This window comes from Miscanthus floridulus, chromosome 8 (assembly GCF_019320115.1).
Source record: "Miscanthus floridulus cultivar M001 chromosome 8, ASM1932011v1, whole genome shotgun sequence".
In the NCBI taxonomy this organism is placed as follows: domain Eukaryota; kingdom Viridiplantae; phylum Streptophyta; class Magnoliopsida; order Poales; family Poaceae; genus Miscanthus; species Miscanthus floridulus.
Window position 1 is genome coordinate 227,059,674 of NC_089587.1, and position 26,813 is coordinate 227,086,486.

General features: G+C 45.5%; 2 protein-coding genes across 4 annotated transcripts; both read left to right on the forward strand.

The window, feature by feature from the left end:
- Positions 1-24: 24 nt before the first annotated feature.
- Positions 25-3,203, forward strand: LOC136478414 (ubiquitin carboxyl-terminal hydrolase 2-like). 3 transcript variants are annotated; one of them, XM_066476861.1, is made up of 6 exons: positions 25-286; positions 560-629; positions 1,122-1,168; positions 1,857-1,903; positions 1,987-2,089; positions 2,175-3,203. In XM_066476861.1, exons 2-6 carry the CDS (start codon positions 599-601, stop codon positions 2,931-2,933), a joined length of 987 nt encoding a protein of 328 aa, XP_066332958.1. In that variant the 5' UTR covers positions 25-286; positions 560-598; the 3' UTR covers positions 2,934-3,203. The 3 variants fall into 3 exon arrangements, with proteins under 3 accessions (XP_066332958.1, XP_066332959.1, XP_066332960.1); XM_066476863.1 differs by having other exon boundaries at positions 105-286; positions 567-629; XM_066476862.1 differs by lacking the exon at positions 560-629 and having other exon boundaries at positions 26-286.
- A 6,398-nt stretch (positions 3,204-9,601) lies between these two features.
- On the forward strand, positions 9,602-14,155 carry LOC136475242 (protein BTR1-like). The gene is made up of 8 exons (XM_066472800.1): positions 9,602-9,833; positions 11,035-11,273; positions 11,342-11,442; positions 11,751-11,944; positions 12,218-12,339; positions 13,060-13,191; positions 13,513-13,574; positions 13,646-14,155. Exons 1-8 carry the CDS (start codon positions 9,734-9,736, stop codon positions 13,731-13,733), a joined length of 1,038 nt encoding a protein of 345 aa, XP_066328897.1. The 5' UTR covers positions 9,602-9,733; the 3' UTR covers positions 13,734-14,155.
- Positions 14,156-26,813: the final 12,658 nt, after the last annotated feature.

Below are 26,813 nucleotides of genomic sequence, written 5' to 3' on the forward strand. Positions count from 1 at the left end.
GTCGCTGACTAGGCTTAGCCCGTTTGGCCATCGATAGTTCCAGTAAAAGTCCAGGCTCAGGCCCATGTAAATGGCCCTACACGGACCGGACCTGCTTATTCGCTGCAAAGCCTGCGACCCTCCCTTTTCTCCTTCCGTTACCTAGCGTGCGCGCTGCACTCTCCCTCCCCACTTCTTCTCTCTCGTGGCGACGGCGGCGACGACGACTGGGCGGCCGTCGCTGCCGCGCTACTCGCCAGGTGCCCAGGCCTTCTTCGGCCCCTTCGCTGTCGACGAGCACCATCAGGTACGCCCGCCTCTTGGTCTTCTCTTCGTGCTGTGCGAAACTGAGCACCCAAACCCTAACCTACTATTTGTATTCGGATCTGATCTAACTACAAGTGTATGTGCATGTATTATGCCTACTAACTTCGATTGCTTTGCAAAAATTATCGGTGTACATGTGTACAGCCACGTCTTTTACTGGGTCCGCCCCTGCGTTCACCCCAGCTTACTAGTATAAAGCTGTTTGGTGCCGCGCGTGTATTTACCATGTTTTTGCTATGATTGATTGTGCCAGGGGCCAGGGCAACCAGGATACTTCAGTGGTTTCGCAAGGATGTCCTGGTGCACTATTGAGTCTGATCCTGGTGAGTTTTCGCATGGTCTCATCAATGACTATATGTACTGTTCCTTGTAATTTCCGATTCATGGGAGGTGTATGGCATGGTAGCGACGGGCAGGATACTCCCTTATTTTTTTTTCCTTCCCTTCCAGCTCCGTATATCATGCATTTTCTGTGTTTTGCTCATAAGTGTAGTGGGCTCGGTTATACTTGGTATATCTTCAAGGGGATAGTTTTCCTTTAGAGTCATCATCTTTTAAGTCATTCAGCATGTGCTCTTCACCGTTCCTAATAGTAGCGTGAGAAAACAACTTATATCATCAGTCATCACACTTTTGAATAATCTACCGACAATTGGTAGCTCTGTTCTTTGGCATATTACTTTCTCTCTACTTTCATGAAACAGCAAACCATTGATGAGTTGAAACGCATTTTGTTATGCTTGCTTCCATTTGTACTTCTGTATTTGTTGTTCTTATCGGTGTTTTAAACCATTGCTTATGTTTTACTTGAGCAGGTGTGTTCACCGAGCTGATTCAGCAAATGCAAGTGAAAGGTGTACAGGTTAGCTTCCAGGGCTCTGTTGTGTTCCTTGCCTAAACTGTTTGTTTTCTATCAATTGTTTGTTTTCTCATCCTTTGAACTATTATTGCATCTGCAATGGCAGTATGCACTCAGACCTGTTCATTCACTAGTGTACACTAGTTCTTCTGAAGATTTGTTTCGTCCTCATGCTGTGAAACTGACAGCAACCTGGAACTCTCATTTTAGGAACTGCCTTACTGCCATATTATATGACTGTAGGATAAGCATAGTTAATATATGGCATGTAGCTGATTGTAAACTTGTATGTCAACAAGATTGTGAAGACATGCACTTTAGTTTAAAGAAGAATAACTGATAATTTGTTGTCAATAGTTACTTTTTTTTACCTTCCTCGCATTGCACAGGCGAGGGTAAGGCTTGCCACTAACACCCTTCCCCAGACCCCGCACAGAGCGGGAGCTCTCTGCACTGGGTACGCCCTTTTTTTATGCAACTGTCAACTCAAATTCAAATGAGAGGCCTTGAGTGAGATTTTGTTCTACACTTGCTTATTCACTTGCACTCGTTCAGTATGGGACCTCTAGTCACATGACAACATGCCAGCTACCAACTATGTTTGAGGTCATGCTTTTATTCTTGAGTTTGATAATGCTGGTAAGACAGGTGGAAGAGCTTACCTTATATATTTGGGATGTTCTTTGAACAGGTGGAAGAGCTTTATTCTCTTGATGTGGACTCTCTTAGTCAACTGCGGTGAGAATCTTTATTCTTTTATGTCATCAATATCTGCTATCTGAATGCCCTGAACACATGTTCTTCCTCTCCACTTTTCATAGGCCAGTATATGGGCTAATTTTTCTCTTCAAGTGGATACCTGGGGAGAAGGATGAACGGCCTGTTGTCAGAGATCCTAATCCAAACCTTTTCTTTGCACACCAAGTTAGTTCCATTCTGGCCCGTTTAGCTTACCATGTTTGCTACTTTGTGCTTAACAATAACAGCCAATCTATCTGCTTATTTTCAGGTCATCACTAATGCATGTGCTACTCAAGCTATTCTCTCAGTTCTCATGAATCGCCCTGAAATTGACATCGGTCCAGAATTATCACAATTGAAGGAATTCACAGGAGCTTTCACACCTGATCTGAAGGGCTTAGCTATCAGCAACAGCGAATCTATCCGGATAGCTCATAACAGCTTTGCAAGGCCAGAGCCATTTATTTCTGATGAGCAGAGAGCCGCGACTAAGGATGATGATGTTTACCATTTCATAAGCTATTTACCTTTTGAAGGTGTCCTGTATGAGCTGGATGGGCTGAAGGAAGGGCCTGTAAATCTTGGGCAGTGCGGTGGTGCCGATGACCTTGATTGGCTACGGATGGTGCAGCCAGTTATTCAAGAAAGGATCGAGCGCTACTCACAGAGTGAGATCAGGTTCAATCTTATGGCCATCATAAAGAACAGGAAAGAGGTGTACAGTGCTGAGCTGGAGGAACTGGAGAAGAGAAGGGAGCAGATTTTGCAGGAGATGAACAAGACTTCCGCCACAGAATCCTTGAACAACTCTCTTACAGAGGTGATATCGGCAATCGAAACCGTCACAGAGAAGATGATCATGGAAGAAGAGAAGTTCAAGAAGTGGAAGACGGAGAACATTCGGAGGAAGCATAACTACATCCCTTTCCTCTTCAACTTGCTGAAGATGCTTGCAGAGAAGCAGCAACTAAAACCTCTGGTCGAGAAAGCCAAACAGCAAAAGTCATCAAGCCCTAGCACAAGATGATGGTGAAATGTCATATACTGTGGTAGCTTTTGCGATGTCCTCTGTGAGCGTGTTATCTCATCAGAACACATTGCCTAGTTGGCAGCTTAGAGAAATTATTACCAAGGTTATTGACCATTTTGCACGCTGTGTTGTGTCAGCAGCTACGCCATTTTTGCTGAGTACGTACGTTGTTGAAGTGGTCAATTTTAGTCGTTTATTTTTGTGTCAGGTTAATTGTCCCTGTGGATTATAAAACGCGTTGAAGGCTGTGGATCGTTTTGGGTAATATTTTTGAGATACCACTTGCTAGTTGAGTACGGGATCCATGTTACTTGTCGGGGTTAGCCACTGGGAAATGTGAACTAAGCGCCTGTTAGGTGCGGCTCCGGCTCCAGTTTCGGAAGGGGAGCCGCACCAAACCATGCAGGTCGGAGTGCTCCATTCATAGAACTAGAAAAGGATGCGCGCTTCGCGGCGCCCTACCAAACAGATTGATTTCCAGTTCCTTTCACCTAATAAAGAACATGGATGTGGATCGTGAAGCATTTTATTCATCAGCAAATCATTTACACAAAAAATAAATATGAGACCGCTAATGTGTAGGACCAATCATTAAATTCATATGCAGTACCCAAGTTTCACCATCACAGATCACAACAAACCAAAGCTATATCATATTATATATGTAATGGCTGAAAGAAATCAAACTCTCAGAAAAAACTATAGTCTGCAAACAGAGCCCAAAGCACCATCTGGTAGTTCCCCGTTACGCCCTAAACCATCTGCATCGCAGACTCCAGCATCTCCTTCGGAGAGTTCTCTGAGTCAGCATCCTGGGAATCTAACAATTAACAAAATGAATTGGTTATGGTGCTGTTTAATGTCAAATGGGATTGTTATAGCACCAGCTGCAGTACTAATAAGAAATTAGGATGATAATAATCGTATGAAGGTGTTTACTGTCAAGGCAGTACTATGTCAAAAATTGATATACATTTTATGCAAAATCTATATGCTAACTGATGGCAAGGGTGCAATCATGGCAAAATCTTGCTGATCCCCTGTTCAGCCTAAACTTTTAACACATACACACATTTTGACTCAAAGAAATCAGATATATTCCCTTCTCTGTTTGGACTAAGGGGAAAAACATTTACGTTGCATATGGTCACCTAAAAAAGATGGATTCGTATTTTCCGAAGTCGACCAGCCATGGAAAAAACAATGGAACCACTTAAGTAGATGTGTGTTTTTTCCTTAATAAACTGCATGTAACAATGCTGGAGATACCCAAAAGGTGATTCTAAACAGTTTATTCATATGTTAGTGTAGAAGTTAGATAATCCACCAGACGTGTAAGAGCATATGCCATGGCTCGCTCATGTTTAGCTGCTGCTCGCTGCCTCTTTAAAAGTTATGCTTGGATATCTGCCACAACTGATACTATCTCAGTCATCCTGCATTCTTAGACGGAAGTTCAAAACAAACCAAACCATTGTACTGGTATGTCAGTTATTTGCTAATGAAAAGAACGACATACATTTCTAAAGGAGAAAAACTATGGCCATATATAATCAAATCATGAAAGTCTTTTTTGAAAACAACTTTTGAAATAGTGTCAGCTTCTTATATAACTATCAGCCAAATAAGTGACAGGATAATAGGATGCCTTGTTTTGCAACCTGTCACCTCAAAACAACTTAAATTAAGCAACCTTCTCTTTGACCTCCCAACCCATTCGAGGAATGCTGGATTCCTCAGCCCTCACCCTGTCAATGAGAACTTCAACCATTTCTGGTGTATAGCTCTTCCAATGCATCATAGGTATGGCTCACAGGAAGCTGATGCAGAGACATTTCCTCCAATGGCTTCTACCTCACAAACTAACCACAAGTGAGTATGATTCACTGTCCTTTTGAAGGCCATTCACTCCAACGGATAATACTCCAGATGAAGCAGGTGATTCGTAAATGAAACCTAAAGACCCACAGAAGTCCACAAGAAAACATTGATGTCATGGAAAAGAAAAGAAAAGAAAACGAAACCAGAACTGTAACATATGTGAGAGCTGATAGCAGAGCAGTACTGATGGCACCGCACAGCCGCTCGCTGAATCACCATGCCGGGGCGGGGAGGGGACCTGGTGCTCGCCCGGCAGAGACCACCGTGCCAGAGCCGCTCGCCGTAGACCCGACATGCTGGAGGACCCATCACCCGTGGTACACAAGATCCCCTCCGCCATCATCAGCTCCCCACGCCTGTGCCCATCGCCTATTCCGTCGGTCACCACTCACCAGCACAGCGACTCTGGACAGATCCGGCTCCGGAAAATCGCATTAGGCGGAGGAGCGACGACGCAGCCCGTGTCAGTGTGGAGGCGGCGATGGGAGGCGTGCGTGGCAAGCAGCGACGGGGGCGTCGGTGGCGCCGGCGCCGGCGGAGAAGAGGATGAGGCTGAGGGGCTGGGCTGGGCCGGGCCGCTGGGTCGAGGGGTACCCGCAAAACTACCTGCGGGGGTTTTCTGCGAAAACGGCGAAATACCCTTTTTTCTCTTTTTCACATTAAAATAAAACTTACATTAGGGGGCAAAGCGAAACAAACTGCAACGTGGTCACTGTACAGGACGGGCGAATTGGACTGCGGGTTTGTTTTTGGCAAAACAGGAGGGTTTTTATAACAAACGTCCAAGGATGCGTGTCCACGCGCGGAGGCACCGCTCGGGCGTGAAGCGCGGAGGGAGCAGCAATGTGCGGTGGGTTTTAAGGAAGGGTTGGGCCGGTGGCTTTGGTTTCTGGCCTCAAAAGCTAAAAGCTTAATTAAAGGGGTTGTTTTTTAGGGTGTTTTTTTAAAGCAATTGTTTTTTCGTAGTTTATTTTTGAAAGCTGGGTTGACTCTGTTTTTAGCTTTTGGCTTTCTGCTTTTCGAAATTGGTGGAATAAAAAGCTCTTCCATAGTTGTTTTAAGAGAGATAAAGATAAAAGGTATATTTTATACTTGTTTAACCAAACAGCTTTCAGCTTTTCTACAGCTCACAGCCCACAGCAGCTTTTCCACAGCTCACAGCTCACAGCAGCTTTTTTCCACAGCCACAGCTCAACCAAACAGGGCCTTACCTGTATGCCATTATAAAAGTTCGAAATGATCTACGTGCCATTGAAATTTTAAAAAGTTCCTCAGTACCCTCGTCCAAAGTTTTTTTTATCTACGTGCCACTTTCATTAGTTTTTCTTGTAACAGCACGCGGAAAAGACGATTTTGCTCTCAGTTCTAGAATGCATCAAAATTTTTATTCTTTCCTCAGGTGCCACTGTAACATCCTGTGATTCAAAAAACTTCACTTTTTTCTCTGTACCATTATGAAAAAAATCATGATAATAGCTTGTACGTGTGCATGTGAAAAACATTAATAATTATAATAAATTCGAAATGCATCGATGCATTTCGAATTTATTATAATTATTAATGTTTTTCACATGCACACGTACAAGCTGTTACCATGATTTTTTTCATAATGGTACAGAGAAAAAAGTGAAGTTTTTTGAATCACAGGAAGTTACAGATGCATTTCGAATTTATTATAATTATTAAAGTTTTTCACATGCACACGTACAAGCTGTTACCATGATTTTTTTCATAATGGTACAGAGAAAAAAGTAAAGTTTTTTGAATCACAGGATGTTACAGTGGCACCTGAGGAAAGAATGAAAATTTTGATGCATTCTATAACTGAGGACAAAATCGTCTTTTCTGCTTGCTGTTACAAGGAAAACTAACGAAAGTGGCACGTAGGTAAAAGAAACTTCGGGCGAGGGTACTGAGGAACTTTTCAAAATTTCAATGGCACGTAGATCATTTCAAACTTTTATAATGGCGTACAGGTAATTGTCTCTTTAAGGAACCTGACTGATGGGCGAGGAGCTGTTTTCTCGTACGGCACGCGAAGCTACGATTTCGGGCTTCGGTAGAAGGGCTTCACCTCCATCTCTAGCTTCGGTAGCAGAGCTGCATCAAACGATGCAGGTAGGGATGAAAACGGATCGGATACGGATGGATATTACTGATATTATATTTGTTTTTATATTTCTGTTCGGATTCATATTCGAATATGGCAACCATGTCGGATATGATATGATTTAATATTGACATCATAAATATGCGATTTGAGTATTCGGATACGGATACGGTATCGGATGTTGAATACCTAGACTCGGATATGGACAAATCTGAACCCCTCTAAATGGATTCGATCTCGAATACGGTCGAAAAATATTCGTACCATTTTCACCCCTAGATGCAGGTCAGTGAGGAGGAGCCGTAGAATGGGGTAGGAGCAATTTTCTCGTACGGTAGGCAGAGCTGTGATTTTTGGAATATGTAGAAGGGCTCCGCTCCGGCTTGGAGCATGCGGAGCGGAGCCTTGCCAAAAAGTTTATGGGGCTACAGTGCAACACAACGATATTGTATTGCTTCCTAAAAGAAACAAATATTTAGACCGTGAAATATATACAACACTCTGGATTATACATTAATCCTTACCGCTATCTTCGATTACCTACACCAGCTTTTTAATATACTCCCTTCGTTGTAAAATAATTGCATATCTTTGTTTTGCAAGGAATTATTTTATCTTGTTTCTTGAGAAATCAATTTTTAAATTTGATCAAAATTATAGAAACTATTATCACTATTTGTATCTTCTAATGTGTTTATTATTGCTATGAAAAGAGATTTCATTATTAACTAATGATACTAACTGTCAATGTAGAAAGTGACCAACACGTAAATATTTATAGTTTGCCGTACATTATGATCGGATGTGGCATAGCACTCAATGACACAGGGTTTATACTGGTTCGAGCAACGTGTCCTACGTCCAGTTTGAGTCGGTCGGTGACTTTATTCCTGAGCCCAGGTGCTTGAAGTTTACTGTGGGGTTATAAACAAGAGGGAGTAAGATGGGGGTGCAAGAGGTCCGGTCGGACTCTGGACCGAAGGGCCGAGAGAGACGGGAGCTCCTACGTGCGCTAAGTATTTGAGTGTGTGCTATGTTGGAATCGATTGAGTCGTAGGTTGTTCGAATCGTTCGTGAATCGATCCTGGTGGTCAAATCGTCCCCCTTTTTAGAGAGAGCGCATCCCCTTTTATAGATGAAGGGGGTGGCTTTATAAGAGAGAGTGTGAGAGAAAGAGAGTGTGTGTGTTTTCTAGTCTTGTTGTCCACGTCGTCGGGTGCAAGGTAGTTTATCGGCGCCCATAACACTGTTGGGTTTGGATGCATGTGGTTGGTTCCACCGTCTTCTTCTGGTATGACAGATGTCGACGCCAACCACACTATAGGATAAATATCGGCGCCCACAACATTGTTCACGTTCAGACATGTCTAGAATGTTGCGGTGCATCCTTCTAACACGGCCTGACAGTACTGTTCCTGCAGGTGTGCAGGGTACAGTCCCTGATATTGCGGTTGACTGGAGCGCTCTGCCTTACTTGCTCTGTCTGTTTTCTGGGTCTTCACTGAGCGAGCGTCCCCGGTCGATTGTTCCCTAGTCGGCTCTGGCCTCCTGGTCGGAGAAGAGCCGTAAGCAGAGGTTCGATGTACTCCTGGTCGGAGAAGCGAGTCAGAGTCGGAGGCGAGCGTCGTCCCTTCTCGACCAGGCCTTCCTATCGGAGAGGCGGGCTAAAGTCGGAAGCGAGCGTGGTTCCTCCTTGGCTGGGCCTTCCGATCAGAGAGGCGGACAACGTCATCCCTTCTCGGCCAGGCCTTCCAGTTGGAGAGGCGGGCTAGAGTCGGAGGGAGCGCCAGTCCTCTTTTGGCCAGGCCTTTCGGTAGAAGAGGCGGGCCGGAGTCAGAAGTGAGCGTCGTTTCTTCCTTAGCCGGGCCTTCCGGTCGGAGGGGCGGGCCGGAGTCGGAAGTGAGCGTCGTCCTCTCTTTGGCTAGGCCGTTCGATCGGAGACTAGATCGCCCTTCTGGCCAGTCGTTAGGTTTTTGGGCTGGCCCAAGAGTTACGCGTCGTTCGCAACGTCGTCTGCTGGGGCGAGCTTTTGCTGGGAAGCAGGTCCATGAGGAACCCCGGTTTTATGAACCCGACACTAACTATACATCATACTTTATTAGTATCTTTATATGTATTTGATCAAATCTAAAAGGGTGAAAGTCATGAAAGACGAGTAAACAAAAACTTGGGGAAAGTATACATATTTTCAAGGGAGTAATGTGAAAGTTGCCATGGGGAGGAAGTACATATTTTAATATACATCCCTTTTTTTTATTTTTGTGTGGAAATACGTATTGAGTTGCATGCAACGACCAGTTCAACCTAAAAACTTAAGGTGATGAGGAGAGGTGGGCAGTTCTCCCCCTCACGTGGAGGCTCCCTCGTGCCTTAGACGTGGAATAGGAGCAAGCAACAATTATTTTATTGAATTACGCTATCCAGGATTCGAACTCGAGACATGTGGTTCTGATACCATATTGAGTTGCATATACCGACCAGTTCAACCCAAAAGCTTAAGGTGATGGAAAGAGGTGGACAATTATCTTATATTCAACCATACGTATATGTATTATTTTTTTTAAAAAAAATTCCCTAATAAGGAGTCCTATACTGCTAGTAGCTCTGTCGCGGTAAGCCCAAAAACAGAAAACGGGTGGACGGGCGGATAATAAAGTCCAAAAAAGCCCAACCAGCCCCCCTCCTCCCTCTCCTTCCGCACTTCACTTGGAATCCATGGCGTAGGCCCAGAGAGATCTAGCTAGAGTTTCCCGCATCCGCCTCCGCCCCCCACCGCCCCCGCGCCGCCCCGCCGCAGGAAGGAAGGATGGAAGCCCCGGGCTCCCCCTACGCCTCCTCGCCGGAATCCGCCCCCAAGCGTGCCCCCCGCTCCCCTCCGCAGCAGCAGCCTACCTCCGGGGAAGGAGGTAACTGCCACGCGTCTCTCTTCTCCGTCCCGTCGCGCGCGCGGGTTCGCTTTCCCCGGCGTCTGTATGTACGTGGCCCCTGAGTTCGCGTGCCCGGCTGCAGCGTGCCTGGATCCGTGAGATCTGGGCCTCCGCTTCCCGCCCCGATGCCGAGATCTGTAAGCAGTTGGTTGGCGCCAGTGTCGCGTCGCCATCGGTGCGCTGCGATTCGAGCTGCGTTTCCCATAGGATCGCCTTCACGGGGTTGCCCTAGTACCGCTTTGCTTTGCTTTGCTTTGTTGTCTCCACTTCCACTCTTAATGATAAACGTCACTGCGGAGGACGTTCGGTTCAGAGCTGGTTTAATCTGTAATAATATTTGTCCTCAGTTGGATTGCTGACGCCGTTGCACATCATGTACTGAAAGCTGACAATGATGCTGGTTATTATGTGGGCATGGCAGGCTTAACTTAGGACATTTAAATGCTGGATGCCGTGATAAATGTGACACTTAGTTCATAATAGTTAGTATAATGATGGCACCGCCGAAGCTTAGTGTTGTAAATTATTCCTCCTCTCTGTTTAAAGAGAAGTTTCAGTTACAGATATGGTCCTGTTTGAATTAAGTGTAGTTCATTGGATGGAAATAAGTATGCCAAATTCATATTGTAGCTACTCTAGCCTACAATGTCTGCTATCCTGAAAATGTTGGGATACTAAAGTTTTCAACTGGTTATGTTTGTGAAAATATGCTAATTGGTGATGCTTAAACCATGGTACTTGGGATCTGTGACTCTGTGCAAGTACTTGCGCATAATTAAACACTTGTTCACGTAGTCAGTTCTGTTGGTAACCTATATGAACCCACTAGAAGCCAGAAGGTAGGATAAAGCTTGTGGCCTACTCCTCAGTCCTCAACCAACTAGGAGAAATAGTTTTGTCAGCTCAAGACTCCATCCTATGTCCTATTCCACGTAGTATGTTGTGTACATTGGTTCTGTTCTGTGTATGGGCAATTTGGATTTACTTGCTTACTGTTTTCTGGAATCGTGATTTTTTTAACTGAAATTATTTAAACCATAGCATCCTTAGGCTTCAACTGAGTTAATACGTGTACTGGTGGTTTCCAGTTTCAACTGCAATATGCATCAACCGTGCTGTTAATGGTTTAACTATTGAGATTCAACATATTTCTGAAGTTTCAATTGATATTTCTTCTCAGATGACAAGGAGAAACCAACACATTTGAGGTTTCTGGTGTCTAATACGGCAGCAGGATGTATCATTGGCAAGGGTGGATCAACTATTAATGACTTTCAGTCCCAGTCTGGGGCTCGTATTCAGTTATCACGTAGCCATGAGTTTTTCCCTGGTACAAATGACAGAATCATCATGGTTTCTGGGCTGTTTGATGAAGTAATCAAGGCCATGGAGTTGATTCTTGAGAAACTTTTGGCTGAGGTAAAGCATTTTATTTGCAAGTGACTGATCCATGATTGATGATTGATGTTCTCCAGTTACTTTATCAGGGTGAAGAATTCAATGAAGCTGAAGCTAGACCTAAAGTTAGACTTGTAGTTCCTAACAGCTCATGTGGTGGGATAATTGGTAAAGGTGGAGCAACAATAAAGTATGTATATCTTCATAGACTTGTTCTACTTTGTTGTGTTATCAGTGGTTTTGTTCCCATTGTGGTAGTTAATTTTATTTACAAGCCGGTGATATATGATGATTCGACAAATTAACCATGATGCTTCAGTAGTTAAGCAAGAAGCATACTGTTCCTACTTTTGCAAATAATCTTCTAGTTGTTTGATGCTAAATTTGTTTTTCCAGTCTTAAATATCTTTTGACTCATTTATATTCCCATTTTATATGGCTGTTCTTTTTTACATTACTCTGCATGTTGAAAGTTGGTGTGTTCTCTTTTCTCTACAGGTCATTTATTGAAGAATCACATGCTGGAATCAAAATTTCTCCTCAGGATAACAACTTTGTTGGTTTGCATGATAGGCTTGTTACAGTCACAGGAACCTTTGATAATCAGATGAATGCGATAGATTTGATACTGAAGAAGTTATCTGAGGATGTTCACTACCCACCTAATTTGAGTTCCCCATTTCCATATGCAGGTAAATCCTGGCATCTATGACTACTTGATGTTACTACATGTATATCTGAAAATGTCTCCTTATGACCTGTTCCTTGCATCTGTCTTTTATGTATAGCATCTGTATTTCACACTTTATGACAGCATGCATTTCTTGGAAACATAGTTGAGCTTTCTTGCATATTGACATGTGGTATTTGCAGTACCATTTCCCAGTCATGGTCAAGCCTGGCATTTCGATTCTATACTGAATCACAACTTTCTGTGATTGATTCTGTTCTTTAAATTTAATCAGGTCTTACTTTCCCAAGCTACCCTGGTGTTCCTGTTGGTTATATGATTCCGCAGGTGCCATATAATAATGCTGTGAACTATGGACCTAATAATGGGTACGGAGGAAGGTACCAAAACAACAAGGTTAGTGTTTTCTCTGGGTTGCTCTGCTTGTTGTCACGCTATTCTGTAGGATGTAGGATTTATTCTGTAGGTGCATTGCAATATGCATGCATTCAGTCCATCTTTGTTGAAAGTTGAAACTGAGCTATTCTATGTTTTCTTTTGTTATGCATTAGAGAGGTAGGCTGGAGCCTGGAGGGCTGATATGTATGTCATGTTATCTAATGGAAACACTGTTCTGTAGTGTAATCCTGTTATATTTTCTGTTCTGAACAAATTCAAAGAAATCTCATGGAGACAAACTTTGATAGTAGAAGTTGGAGGTCTCATAAATTTAAGGTAATATTGTGCTAGCATTGTCGTGGGCACTATTGATCTTTGCTGAATTGTTGTGATTACAGAGTGCAACCTAACATTAGAATGATGTTAATGAACCGGTGTAGATGTTTGATTTAATTTGCATATGCTATTTTTCTTGCAGTTTGACATTTATATGCTTACATGTCATGACTTGGTAATACTGCTCGTATGCTGAGATGTTTGAAATGCTATTATGTTTTCTGTGAACATCATGTAGTTTTTATTGGTTGATGTTGTGCATGTCGTGGAAAGTGTGGCTTTTGGTGGAAAACATGAAAGAACTTCACCCATTGTTACAATTTAATTGTTTCATATTTTTGACATACATATCTACACTGCTGAATAAATTTGAGTTGACTATTTGCTGTTGACACTTTGCAGCCCAGTACACCTATGAGGTCGCCTGCTACTGCTAGTAATGAAGCCCAAGAATCTTTGACCATTGGTATAGCCGATGAACACATTGGTGCTGTTGTAGGTCGTGCTGGAAGGAACATAACAGAGATCATTCAGGTAACTGTACATATTGCATTTGGTTTTACGATAGCAGTAATGTGGCCAGTCAGACAATCATAAGCTAAGATCCCATCCTCTCTGTATGATGTGTATCACTAATTGCTTCTGCCTCTCAAAACTTGTTTTGGTCAAGTAGATTGCCCTTAAGAGAAGTATAAGCAATACATTGTGCCATTGTTACTTTTAGGAACAAAAGATCATCGATAGTACAAAGGTTTTGAACAACCCATGATAAACTGCTGTGGCCCTTGGTGTGTGCACTATGTTTTCACTAAAATTAGTAGCTAAATAACGTCTTGCAATTTGTTGTCCATGCAGGCTAGTGGTGCTCGGATCAAGATATCAGATAGGGGTGACTTCATATCTGATACATCTGACAGGTATTTTCTTTCGTACCTTTTTTCCAATAAGTAAATAATGTGTTTTTGCTAAATCTTACCCACTGGTGCAGGAAGGTGACAATTACTGGAACATCTGAAGCTATCCGGACCGCGGAGTCCATGATCATGCAGAGGGTGTCAGCCAGTTCAGAGAGGTGATGAGCCCCTTTTGAAGGAAGGACGTGGGCCATTGTTGAGTCCGAGCAGCATGTTTGATGCAAGTTAGAAGGATGTGGGAACTGCTTTGATTTTTTTTTTCTTTTTCCTAGCAAGCTCGAGAAGAGAAGATCAAGTTATTATTGTTTGTTGTGTTGCGTCCGACCAATGGTTTTATGTTAGTATAAACTGGTAGTCGAAGATAATTAGGTGCAGCGTTTGAATTGATTTGGGAATAGGGCTTAGTTATATCCCATGGATGCCATAACAAGGCAGGCCCTGCTCTGTGCTAGTGGCTAGTGCTGCCTGCCCTGTGTCTATTTGTAGGTTGACAATTCGATTCCGTTGCTCAAGGATAGAAGAATATTGATAGAGGAGACCCGAGGACTGGTTTGGTTTTGCAGAGCTGTTGATTTCCTGCTGCTCTTTTGAGTCTTGTGTATGTATGTAGATGTGTGCTGCTGGCTAGGGTTGCTTTCTTTCACGTGACCAGAAAGAGCATTGTTGAAAGCTTTCAGCTTTTCCCATTCACTCTTGTGCCCGGTGCGAACTAGGGTTGCCGGGGGCTGAGATTGAGAGCCAAGTATCTGCTGTCGCATGTCTACCGTACTCCCTCCGTTCTAGGAAGGATGTCATTCTTATCTGTTGAGAGTCAAATTATTTTAACTTAAACTAGGTTTATTGAAGGTAATATCAATATCTACGACTTTAAATGGGTGTACTATGGAAAATATATTTATTGGTGACTTTAATTATTTATATTTATTATGTTAAATAATAACATTTTTTTATACAAATTTGGGTTAAATTTATGAACGTTTGACTCAACACTATTCTAGCATTGTACGTATCCTTTTTGAGATGGAGATAGGAGTAGCATCTAGCTGTCGCTTATGAAAGTATTTCTACCATCCTAAATTATAAGTCGTTTTTTTATTATAGCTATGTATTTAGATATATGTTATAATATCTAGATACATGATAAAGAGACTATTTTGTATGTAGGAAAACTAAAATGACCGGTCTTTAGAACAGAAGAAGGAGCATATGCTATGTGGGACAAGACCGGACTTACCGAATGTCCTGGACAAGGACTTACCGAATGTCCTGGACAAGACGCTGGTGCCCTAGGAGGCTATTTGCTTAGAGTAAGTATAATAATAGGTTCATAGAGCAAATATAATAATGGGCTTATAGCCAAGCCAATACTGATGTGGAAGAGAGAAGAGATGAGAGCTTGGCTTTCATGCAAGCACCAAGCTAGGCACAGAAGCATATGCATTAGTGGGTCTAAATAGCAAGTGTTGTGAGGAGGAATAGAAGAGATAGACTTTTTTAAGATAAATATGAGACACTTATTGTATAGCTTGGCTCTTATAACTTATCTTATAGCCAAGCAATTTGGTTCTATTATTGATCTTGCTCTTAGAGGACTAAAATGCTGTTAGAGCCAGGCAAGGAAATCCAGCTAGGATCCAGATCTTTGCTTAACTTTATATTTCTAGGCAACAAGCAAACAAGCCTGGGTGCATTGGGACAATGTTAAAACAACGAACTACAAATGTTATATGTCTACATAAGAGTTTTGGCGTGCTACCCTCTTCTTGAGCGAAAGGGGAGTTGTTGCCATTTGTTTGAAAAAAAGAGAGCTGATAGCCTGAAACTTTAACCGATATGTTATGATAATTTTCAGGAAGCAATCTACGAGGGCTTTAACTACTATAGTCGTCCTGAAAAGAATATGCAATTCTTGTTTCTTGTTAGCCAAACTATCTAAAGTTTGAAAAAAAAACACCAACATTCATGATATTAAATAGATACACTTGTCGGTGTTTCGAGTCACCAACTAGTAAATTTATATTTATGCGTCTGGCTCGGATGGTGTGCTTGAAAGACGCAAGGATTTGTACTGGTTTGGGCTGAATGTCCCCACATCCAGTTCGGCGCTGCTCGTGTTACCGGCACTAAAAGTTTGCAGTAGGGGTTACAAACGGACGAGAGAGGGATGTGATCCCAAGTCTCTGGTGCGTGTGTGTGTGTTGCTAGGATGTGTCGTGTCTATTGCCGTGCAGAGTCGTATGTTTTCGTGTCTGTGGGGTATTAACCCCTATACCCTTACGGCTAGGTTTGGGCCGGCCCGGACCAGGGGGTCCGGCCCACTAGAAGACGACGCGCGGCCCAACCGATCTGCTCGGAATCCCGCGCAAGGAATCAAGGCAGACTTGGAGATCAAGCAAGATCCTGGTCGGTTAGAATAGGAATCCTTATCCGGCCACCTATGGCAATTGTAACTGGTTGGGACTAGTTTTCAGATCCGTAACCCTGCCCCCAGACTATATAAGGCGGGCAGGGGACCCCTCTCAAAAATCATCTCATTTACATATAGCAATACAATCAGACGCAGGACGTATGTATTACGCCTTCACGGCGGCCGAATCTGGATAAAACCTCGTGTCTGTCTTGCGTCACCATCTCGTTCGTAGCTTGCGCACCTGTCTGTCGATAATCTACTACCTTGGGCATACCCCTAGGTAGACTGCCGACCATATTTCATCGACAGTGGCGCGCCAGGTAGGGGGTGTGCGTACTGCTCCCCAGACGAATAAGATGGTCATCATCCCTGGTTCCATGGCTACGCCGAACGGCCTCACGTTCACCATCGGCCAGATCACCTGGACCACTGGCTCCGACAACTTCATCACTATGACCACGGAGGAGGCGCAGATCCAATCTGCGTCGGCCACTGCTTCACTAGCATTAGCTACGGCTCCGACCACGTTGGATCTGGCTCTAGCCACACCAGCATCGTCTTCAGCCACGCCGTCAACCCGTCGTTCGCTTCCTCGCTACAAAGGGAGGCAGATCGGCAACACCGACCTGCTTGACTCCATCGATCAGGTCAGCACCAAGCTTGCTGAAACCCTAGCTCTGGTAGATTCGATTCAAAATCAACCTACCGAGCAGGTAACCACTACCCACAATAGATCTACCCGACCAGCTCGGGCCAGTCGTCCTGCACAACTTGGTACGGATCTCGTGGTCACGTCTACTCCTGAAGGGCGCTTCGTTCATCGCTGACCAGCCCCTACAACAGGTCTCTAGCTCTCCGAGTGCGAAGCCTTGATGGGGAATTACCAGGCTCAGCCCTACGGCCTACGAAACACTGCTTCCAACTACGCGTACAATATACAACGCTGCTTGGACCTATGTTTTATACATCGACCTCGGCCAAAGCCACGCAACTTCGTCAACATGGTTCGGATTGAGGAGTATCAAGAAGGATCGGTCCACACATTTCAAGAGGGCGGCTCAAGCTCCTCGTCCAACATCGTATCTAATGGCTTCGTCCACACTGAGCTTCAGCATCGTGACAATGAAGAAGTTGAATACGATCTGGATATCCCAGACCACTCCTCGGGGTTCCCACAATTCCCATCCTTCCTACCAAGGCGAGGAGACTTGATCAATGACATTAGTAACGATGAACCATCGGCAGTTGGCGAAACAGAACAAGAAAGGCTAGCACGCGAAGCACGCAATATTGACCGGTTTAATCGCAGACAAGCCGAAGCCAAGGCAGAAGAGGAGGCACGACGCATAAGGTTCCAGCCACACGATCTCAACAATGCCTTTGATAGGGTAGGGGAAAAGCAGGTCTTCAGGACTCCAAGGGCCAACGTAGCTGTTGCTATGGCGACAATGCAACGACTACCCAATACCCTGAAAATCTAGGTAATTCATGATGATGTACAAGCCTACCTGACGGCTGCTATAGCCCAGATCGCAGAGATTGCAAACCAAGCTCGGGCTTCGTCCGTCTCAGTTGAATCAAGCCACAGTCTCCAGTACTCAAGTCGCCCACAGCCACCCAACCAACGTGGCTCGCACAACAACGACCCATCAGACAACCGTCAAGGCAGAAACGATGGTCATGATGGTGGTCAGGATGACAACCGCCGCAACAACTAGGATGATAATCGATGAGACAACAACGACAATTGCCATGATAACTGCGATCGCGGGGTCAACTAGGGTGGCAATCGGGATCGCCGTGATGGCAATAACGATCTTCGCCATTCCCTCAGAGAACACGATCTGCGCGATCGCATCAACCAAAGAGCCAACGATCGTGCATCCCACGAAAGCTATCGTCGTATGGAATATGATACTACCCATGGCCCTCCGGGTTTGAAGCAGTTTACTCCTCACCTTTGCCAAGTCATGTGGCCAAAAAACTTCAAGCTCGAAAAACTCTAGAAGTACGACGGCAAGGAGAACCCCGAGTTATGGGTCATGCTCTATGAAACCGTGTGTAGATCAGCCATGGCTGATGAGCACATCATGTCTAATTACTTCCCAGTCGCCGTCGGCCATGCAGGCCACCAATGGCTGGTCAGCTCGCCAGCAAACTACTTTGATTCTTGGCAAGAGCTCAAGTAAGCATTCATCGACAACTTCATTGCTACTTGCGAACAACCCGACAACAAATATGATCTGCAGCGGATTCAAGATCACAAAGATGAGCCACTGCGCGAGTACGTCCGACGCTTCTCGGAGATGCGCATCAAGGTCCCATCAATCTTCGACAATGAGGCAATCGAAGCTTTCATCACTGGTCTCCGCTTCCACGATGCCTTAAGGGACAAGCTCCTCCGCAAAAGACCTGAATCGGTCACAACGCTCCTAGCTACTGCTAAAAAATATGCAGACGCCGATGATGCTAAAAATATAATCATCAAAGAAGCAGCAAGGGTTCCACGCTTCGACCACCCCCACACCGCGACGACTACCGCGACAACCATGGTCGGAATGACAATTTTGATCGCCATAACCAGCACAACGATTTTCGCGACCACCACGACCAGCATAATCAGCGACGTAATCATCGTGACGATTACAGGGGCAAGCGTGCTCGGGAAGATGACGGTGAAGTCAACATCGTTAAAAAAGGTGGCGGACGTCGCAACTATGAAGAAGACTATGCCAAAGCATTGAAAGGATCCTGCCAGCTCCATCCCAAGTTAAACCATACTATGGAGAATTGCCGTGTTCTCAAATCCATCTACACGCGCCAATAGGCTCCGGATAAATCCGACAAGCCTAACGACGCAGGGGAGCAGCGTAACGAGGACAACGATGATGAAGACGTAGATCCCCATCACAAGTACATCAAGCCAACCGACCATGTCCACACCATCATTGGGGCAGAGTGTCCATCGAGACCAAACGAGAGCACAAGCTGCTTGCCCGTGCTTGCTTGAACATGGCCAATGCCGACAACCTCAGTGCCGATCCGTGGCTCCCTCCTTGGTCTCACCGCGAGATCTCCTTCAGCAGAAAGGACCAATGGGCTGCAATACCTGAGCCAGGGCATTTTCCTTTGGTTCTCGATCCTTGTATCAATAAGGTTCAGTTCGATAGAGTGCTGATTGACGGCGACAGTTCCATCGATATACTGTTCAAGAATAGTTTGCTAGCCCTAAAGATAACCCAGGATGATCTCAAGCCATACGAGGCACAGTTCTGGGGTGTTCTCCCTGGATAGAGCTCCATATCTCTTGGGCAGATCACGCTACCTGTGCAATTTGGTACCCAGACCACTTCTGCACCGACTACGTCAACTTCGTGGTCGCTGACTTCGAAGGCACCTACCATGCTATCCTTGGCCGACCAGCGCTCACTAAGTTCATGGCCATACCTCACTACAGGTATTTGGTGCTCAAGATGCCTACTGAGAAGGGGGTTCTAACTCTTAGGGGCAACGTATACGCATGAAAGCTCTAGTTTGGTTTTGGTTAATTGATGAAACCCTAAGTGCTAACCTAGTTTATCAAGATGATTTTGAGATAGGTAGCACTACTCCAAGTGATGAAGCAATGACAAAGATCATGACAAAGGTGATAGCATGGTGATGATCAAATGCTTGAACTTGGAAAAGAAGAAAGAGAAAAACAAAAGGCTCAAGGCAAAGGTATAAAATATAGGAGCCATTTTGTTTTAGTGATCAAGACACTTAGTGAGTGTGATCACATTTAGGATAGATAGCCATACTATTAAGAGGAGTGAAACTCGTATCGGAATGCGGTTATCAAAGTGCCACTAGATGCTCTAACTCATTGCATATGCATCTAGAATCTAGTGGAGTGCTAACACCCTTGATAATATTTGTGAAAATATGCTAACACATGTGCACAAGGTGTTTGTAGGGTTGAGATGGGTTTGGGTCCCTCTCTCCCTCCCGCCGAGCTTGCGAGGCGAGATTCGGCGCTTTCGGGAAAATGAAATGTCTATTTTCTATTGCGCCGGATGCAAAATTCTTGGTGGTTGGCACATTTGAGTAAGGGTGAAGAAGTTAGAGTTGAAATGGAGTTGGTCAAAATGATGCTGGCGTCGGTCTACTGACCGGACGCTAGGTCACTCAGCGACCGGACGCTGAAAGGCTGCGTCCGGTCGAGCTGGCAGAGAGGTCGCCAGTTTCGGTGTTACACCGGACGCTGGACCTGAGATGCACCGGATGCTGGTTTCTGCGTTCGGTCAAACTGACGGGTCTGCACAGTCGCTAGGGTTGAGCACCGGACGCTGGTCTGCGTCCGGTCAAGGTGGACCGGACGCGTCCGGTCGAAAAAAATGCCTCGGTGAGCTTACTGGAAACGACCGGACGCTGGGGCTTCAGCGTCCGGTCAGTTTTACCAGAGCGTCCGGTCAGCTTCGTAGCCGTTGTAATCTGATGAACAGCGTTCGAAGCCGGTGACGCGTGGCGTCCATCGGGCGACCAGACGCTGAGGGCCAACGTCCGGTCAGTATGACCGGAGCGTCCGGTCAGAGCGCGTTTTGCCCAGTGAAGGGGTATAACGGCTCTATTTGATGAGGGCTCTATTTATAGCCCCATGGCTGGCTCAAAGGATAACGCTTGCACATTTTCATTGACATAGCATCCTTGTGAGCTTAGCCAAAGTCCTCCCACTAGCATCCTTGTGAGCTTAGCCAAAGTCCTCCCACTCATCTCCATCATTGATCCATCATCATTGTGAGATTGGGAGAGAATCCAAGTGCATTGCTTGAGTGATTGCATCTAGAGGCACTTGGTATTCGTGTTGCGCTGCGGATTTCGCTTGTTTCTCTTGGTGGTTGCCACCACCTAGACGGTTGGAGCAGCGGTGAAGGATCGGCACGAGTTGGTGATTGTTCGTGGCCGCCTTCGGTGATTGTGAGGGGAGTTGTACCTTCCCCGGCGGAGTGCCGAAAGGTAACTCTAGTAAATTGCTCGTGTCATTGAGTTACCTCACTTATGGGTCGGTTCTTGCGGTGTCCTATCGTGTGGACGAGGTTTGTGAAACACCTCTTAGCCGCCGAACCACCAAGTGTTGGTCGACACAACGGGGACTAGCGTGTTGGCAAGCACGTGAACCTTGGGAGAAAAATCGGTTGTCTCTTATCATTTGCATTCTCCCGGTGATTGGCTTGATCTTCATCTTGTGATTGGTTCATCCCCTACACGGCGGTATAATCACCCTACTTACTTGTTTCCATTCTTGCAAACTAGTTGATACAAGCTCTTTAGTGTAATTAGAATTGAGAGCTTGCTTTATTATTTACATTCATCTAGTTGAGCTCTTTGGAGTAGCAAGTTTGTGTGCCTAAGTAATCATTGCAACTAGAATTGTTGGATAGGTGACTTGCAACCCTTGTAGAGCTAGAGCAAGTTTGCATTACGCTATTTGTCATACTAATCAAATTGCTCTAGTTAATTTGTAGATTTTTAAATAGGCTATTCACCCCCCCTCTAGCCATATTAGGACCTTTCAACGCAGCTTACACCTGGGAGGATGATAGCTTCAAAATAGCAGAGGCTCACGACCTCTCTATTCGCATGGCCGAGACCACGCTCGACGCCAAGCAGACCCCAGCCGACCACCTGGAGATCCTAGAGCTTGAGGCCCCATGCAAGAACATCAAGTCCAAAGAGCACAAAGAGATCCAACTGGTCGATGGTGATCCTAGCAAAATAGCCCTTATCGAGGCCAACCTGGATCCTAAATAGGAAGACGTGCTTGTTAGGTTCTTGAGGAGCAACGTGAGTGTGTTCACATGGAAACCCGCTGACATGCCCAGTGTACCTCGGAACTTGATTGAGCACTCCTTAAATGTCAATGGCAAGGCCAAACCCATCAAGCAGAAGCTACGACGGTTTGCTCGCGACAAAAAGGAGGCTATTAGGGTTGAAGTTACATGGCTTTTAGCAGTCAGATTTATCAAAGAAGTGTATCATCCAGAGTGGTTAGCCAACCCGGTTCTTGTACACAAAAAGAATAAGGAATGGAGAATATGCGTTGATTACACTGATCTCAACAAACACTGCCCTAAAGACCCTTTCGGCTTACCTCGCATAGACGAGGTCGTAGATTCAACTGCCAGTTGCGAGCCGCTTTCCTTTCTCGATTGCTACTTTGGTTATCACCAGATTGCTCTCAAAAAGGACGACTAGATCAAGACATCCTTCATCATGCCCTTTGGTGCCTACTGCTACATGACCATGTCATTCGGGCTCAAGAATGCTAGGACTACCTACCAATGCGCCATACACCTGCCTCAAAGACGAGATAAAAGATGACCTCATCGAGGCTTATGTTGACGATGTAGTTGTTAAAACCAAGGAAGCATACACCCTTGTCGACAACCTAGAACGTACCTTTGCAGCCCTTAACACATTCCAATGGAAATTAAACCCAAAGAAGTGCATCTTTGGTGTTCCATCTGGTATACTGCTCGGCAACATCGTCAGTCATGACGGCATATGCCCTAACCTAGAGAAAGTAAAAGCTGTCTTGGACATGAAGTCGCCCAAAAAGGTGAAGGATGTTCAGAAGCTTACCGGATGCATGGCTGCCCTCAGTCGTTTCATATCTAGATTAGGTGAAAAAGGACTACCGTTTTTCTAGCTGCTCAAAGCATCCGAAAAGTTTGAGTGGTCGGAGGAAGCAGACGCTGCCTTTACACAGCTGAAACAATTCCTTACATCACCTCTGGTCCTCACTACTCCCAGAGAAGACAAAACCCTCCTGCTTTACATTGCGGCAACTAATCGAGTGGTCTCCACTGCCATGGTGGTCGAGCGTGATGAGCCTGACCACGTATACAAGGTACAGTGACCAATTTATTGCATCAGTGAGGTGCTCAGTGAATCCAAGACCAGGTACCCATAGATTCAGAAGCTGATCTATGCCATACTAATTACATCCCAAAAGTTGAAACACTACTTTGACGGATATCGTGTGGTGGTCATGATCGAGTACCCTCTAGGAGACATCATTCGCAACAAGGATGCAAACGGGTGCATCGTCAAATGGGCAATGGAGCTATGCCCTTTCTCCTTTGAATTTGCAAGCCATACTACAATCAAGTCTCAGGCACTTGTCGATTTCATCGTCGAGTGGATAGACTTAAGCACACCTACCTCTCAGGGGCCCACCGAGTATTGGAAGATGTACTTCGATGACTCTCTCAACATCGACGGTGTAGGAGCAGGAGTCCTTTTTGTATCACCATCCCAAGGAGCAGCTTCGATATATCCTCAGGATTTATTTTCCGGCGTCTAATAACGTCGCCGAGTACGAAGCATGCCTACAGGGTCTGCGCATTGCGGTAGAGCTCGGTGTCAAGCGTCTCTATGTCCATGGAGACTTAGCTCTGGTCATCAACCAACTCAACAAGGATTGGGATACGACCAGCGAAAAGATGGACACATACTACAAAGCGGTCAGAAAGCTGGAAGGCAAGTTCTATGGCATCGAGTACACACATGTGGTCCAGGACAAAAATCAAGCAGCAGATGCGCTGTCAAAGTTTGGATCATCCCAAGCCAAAGTCCCACATGGCGTATTTGTTCAAGACCTGCTCACGCCCTCCATCAAACCACCTTCGACCACTAAGAAGCCTAGCTAGAGAGTACCTTTCATCAAGTACCTAACAGATGGTAGCGGTTACACCAATCGGATAGAAAATGAACGCCTGATGCATCGTAGTAAGCAGTATTTGCTCGTCGATGGCAAATTGTGGCGCAAGAACGCGAAGGAGGAAATCTTGATGAAGTGTATAACCTAGGAGGATGGTGAACATCTCCTAGACAAAATCCACTCTGGCTCCTGCGGCAACCACGTGGCCTCGAGAACGCTGGTCGGCAAGGCTTTCCGAGCAGGTTTCTATTGGCCGTTAGCCGTAGCCGATACAGAGAAGCTAGTCCGCCATTGTGAAGGTTGTCAGTTTTTCACCAAGAGAATCCACATACCAGCACATGAGATTTAGACTATACCAGCCTCTTGGCCCTTCGCATGCTGGGGACTAGATATGATTGGGCCTTTCAAACCGGCCCCTAGAAAATTTATATGCATCTTTGTGCTGATCGACAAATTCTCCAAGTGGATAGAGTACATGCCCCTGGTCAAGGCATCTTCAGAAAAGGCTATCGCGTTCCTCGACCAGGTCATCCACCGCTTTGGCATACCCAACAGCATCATCACTGATCTGGGTACTCAGTTCACTGAGAACACTTTTTGGGACTTCTGCGATAAAAGGAGCATAGTAGTAAAATACGTCTTGGTGGCACACCCTAGAGCTAATGGATAGGTCGAGCGGGCAAATGGTATGATCCTAGACACACTTAAGAAGAGGATGTATAGAGAGAATGACAAAGCTCCTGGAAGATGGCTCAAAGAGTTATCAGCCATGGTCTGGGGTCTCAGAACCTAGCCCAGTCGCAATACCGGCGTATCACCATACTTTATGGTTATGGTGCTAAGGCAGTGCTCCCAACAGATATAGCCTTCAGATTAGCATGGGTAGAGAACTTCAATGAAGATAAGGCCAATGAAGTGTGGGAGCTAGAAGTAAATAGTGCAGAAGAGAAGCAGCTCAATTCTTGCATACATACAACCAAATACCTTGCTGTTTTGTGCAGGTACTATAACAAGAACGTCAAGGAGCGGTTCTTTATGGTCGGGGACCTAGTCCTGAAGTGGAAGATGAATCAGGCTGGTGTCCACAAACTCGCAACCCCATGGGAAGGACCCTTCATGATCAAGGAGGTTACACGCCCTACATCTTACAGGTTAGCTCGCCTAGACGGCACAGATGTACCCAATTCCTGGCACATCGACAAGCTTAGGTGTTTCTATGCCTAGCTACTAAGATATGTACCCCTCTTGTACTTTTGATTTATTTCAATAAAGCTATTATGATTTCTCTGACCACTCTAATGTGTCACTTCGAAGTCTATTGTTATTCTAACTCTACCAGTTAAAACCGACCACCATTCCTTCTTGGGTTCTCGGAGCAGGCCCTATCTCCGGTTCCTCCCTACGCGTGCATGGGATCTGCTCTCTACGCTACGGGTGATTGGTAGGTGCTCTCTGGTTTGACTTGTGTGTTTCTACGTGTGCACAAGCTACGCACCTCACACTTCGACCATAAGACAAACCAGGGCCATACAAACCATTCAGGATGACATGTCGACTAAACTGGTACAACTAAACAGAATGCCAACATGTTCTAACTTAGTTACATCAACACGATATCCAAGCTTAAACACGTTTTCTACAAAACAAACAAGCTTATGTTGATATACAAGTACGTTATTACAAGCTTGCCTGAAAAGGTCCAAGTTTACAATAACCTAACTACATCTTCTTCTACAGCTATAGCCTACACTATTGGCTGGTCGGGGCACGTGGCGCTTGCTGCTCGCTGGGCCTGACATCATGCTTAGGTCTCGAGGACTCTGGCATTAATCGAGCTGAAGAAGATGGCCCTGTCGATGCCTGGCTGGTTGAGACCGCAGGCTTCACCGGTTGGCTTGAAGATGACGGCGCTCCCAGCTAACTTGTTGACGGCGTTCCTTGTACGAGTGGTGTCACACCTCCACACAGGTTAATATCGCCAATTATTTTCACCGACAAGTCTAGCTGGGTCATCCATAGCTCCTCGGCCTTGTTTGGATCTACCTCCTTCAGGTATCCAGCCTTTAGGCGCTTGAGATTGAACCTCGTGCTCGGGGACTATCGCGACTATCCTTGTGCTCGGGGACTATCCCGACCACCATTGTGCTCGGGGACTGTTCTGACCACTCTCATGCTTGGGACTATCTCGACCGCCCTTGTGCTCGGGGACTATCCCGACTACCTTTGTGCTCGGGGACTGTCCTGACTATGTTATTCTTGGGGATTCGACATTTTCCCCATGCTGCACTCGGGGACTTCCCCGACCACTCTCCGACCATTGCTCGGGGACCGCTCTCCTCGGCTACATGTGATTTGTACTCACATACAGTTGAGAGACATTTATTTTTTCTCACTTAGACCTTGCTACAAGGCTGACACCTCGCCTTCCAGTAAGCTTGGGGACTACATCGGTACGATGCACCTGCCGGTGCAGCTTGTATCGCTTGTACGACGATTGGATCCTCAACTTAACTGGGAATTCTTTTTAGACCCTGGCACCACGTGCCTACGTCACCTACTACCAGGCTCAGGGACTATATGGGCACACTTCACCTTGCGGTGAATGTGCTTATTTTATTGACCCCTACGCTCTGACTGTTGGCCATAACTACTACTGTACAAGGGTCACTTACATTTCTTTTTAGAAATACAAGTGGGCACACTTGATTAGGAAAGAAATCTTTTTCTTTTTTCTTTAGAGCACCATGCATTCTTTGGACAACCGGAATCTTTGGCTATAATCATGGTCTACTACTCTCTGTGCTAACTAGAATACTAGCACATTTGCTTGGTCAATGTTTCAACCAGTTGGAGATGACATGAAGACAGACCGCATTAGCCGAAGAAGATCAAACGGCGTGTCGCAACATAATACATGGTGCTCGGGGACTAGCTGTGGGGGTATTAACCCCTATACCCTTACGGCTAGGTTTGGGCCAGCCTAGACCAGGGGGTCTGGCCCACTAGAAGATGACGCGTGGCCCAACCGATCTGCTCGGAGTCCCGCGCAAGGAATCAAGGCAGACTTGGAGATCAAGCAAGATCCTGGTCGGTTAGAATAGGAATCCTTATCCGGCCACCTATGACAATT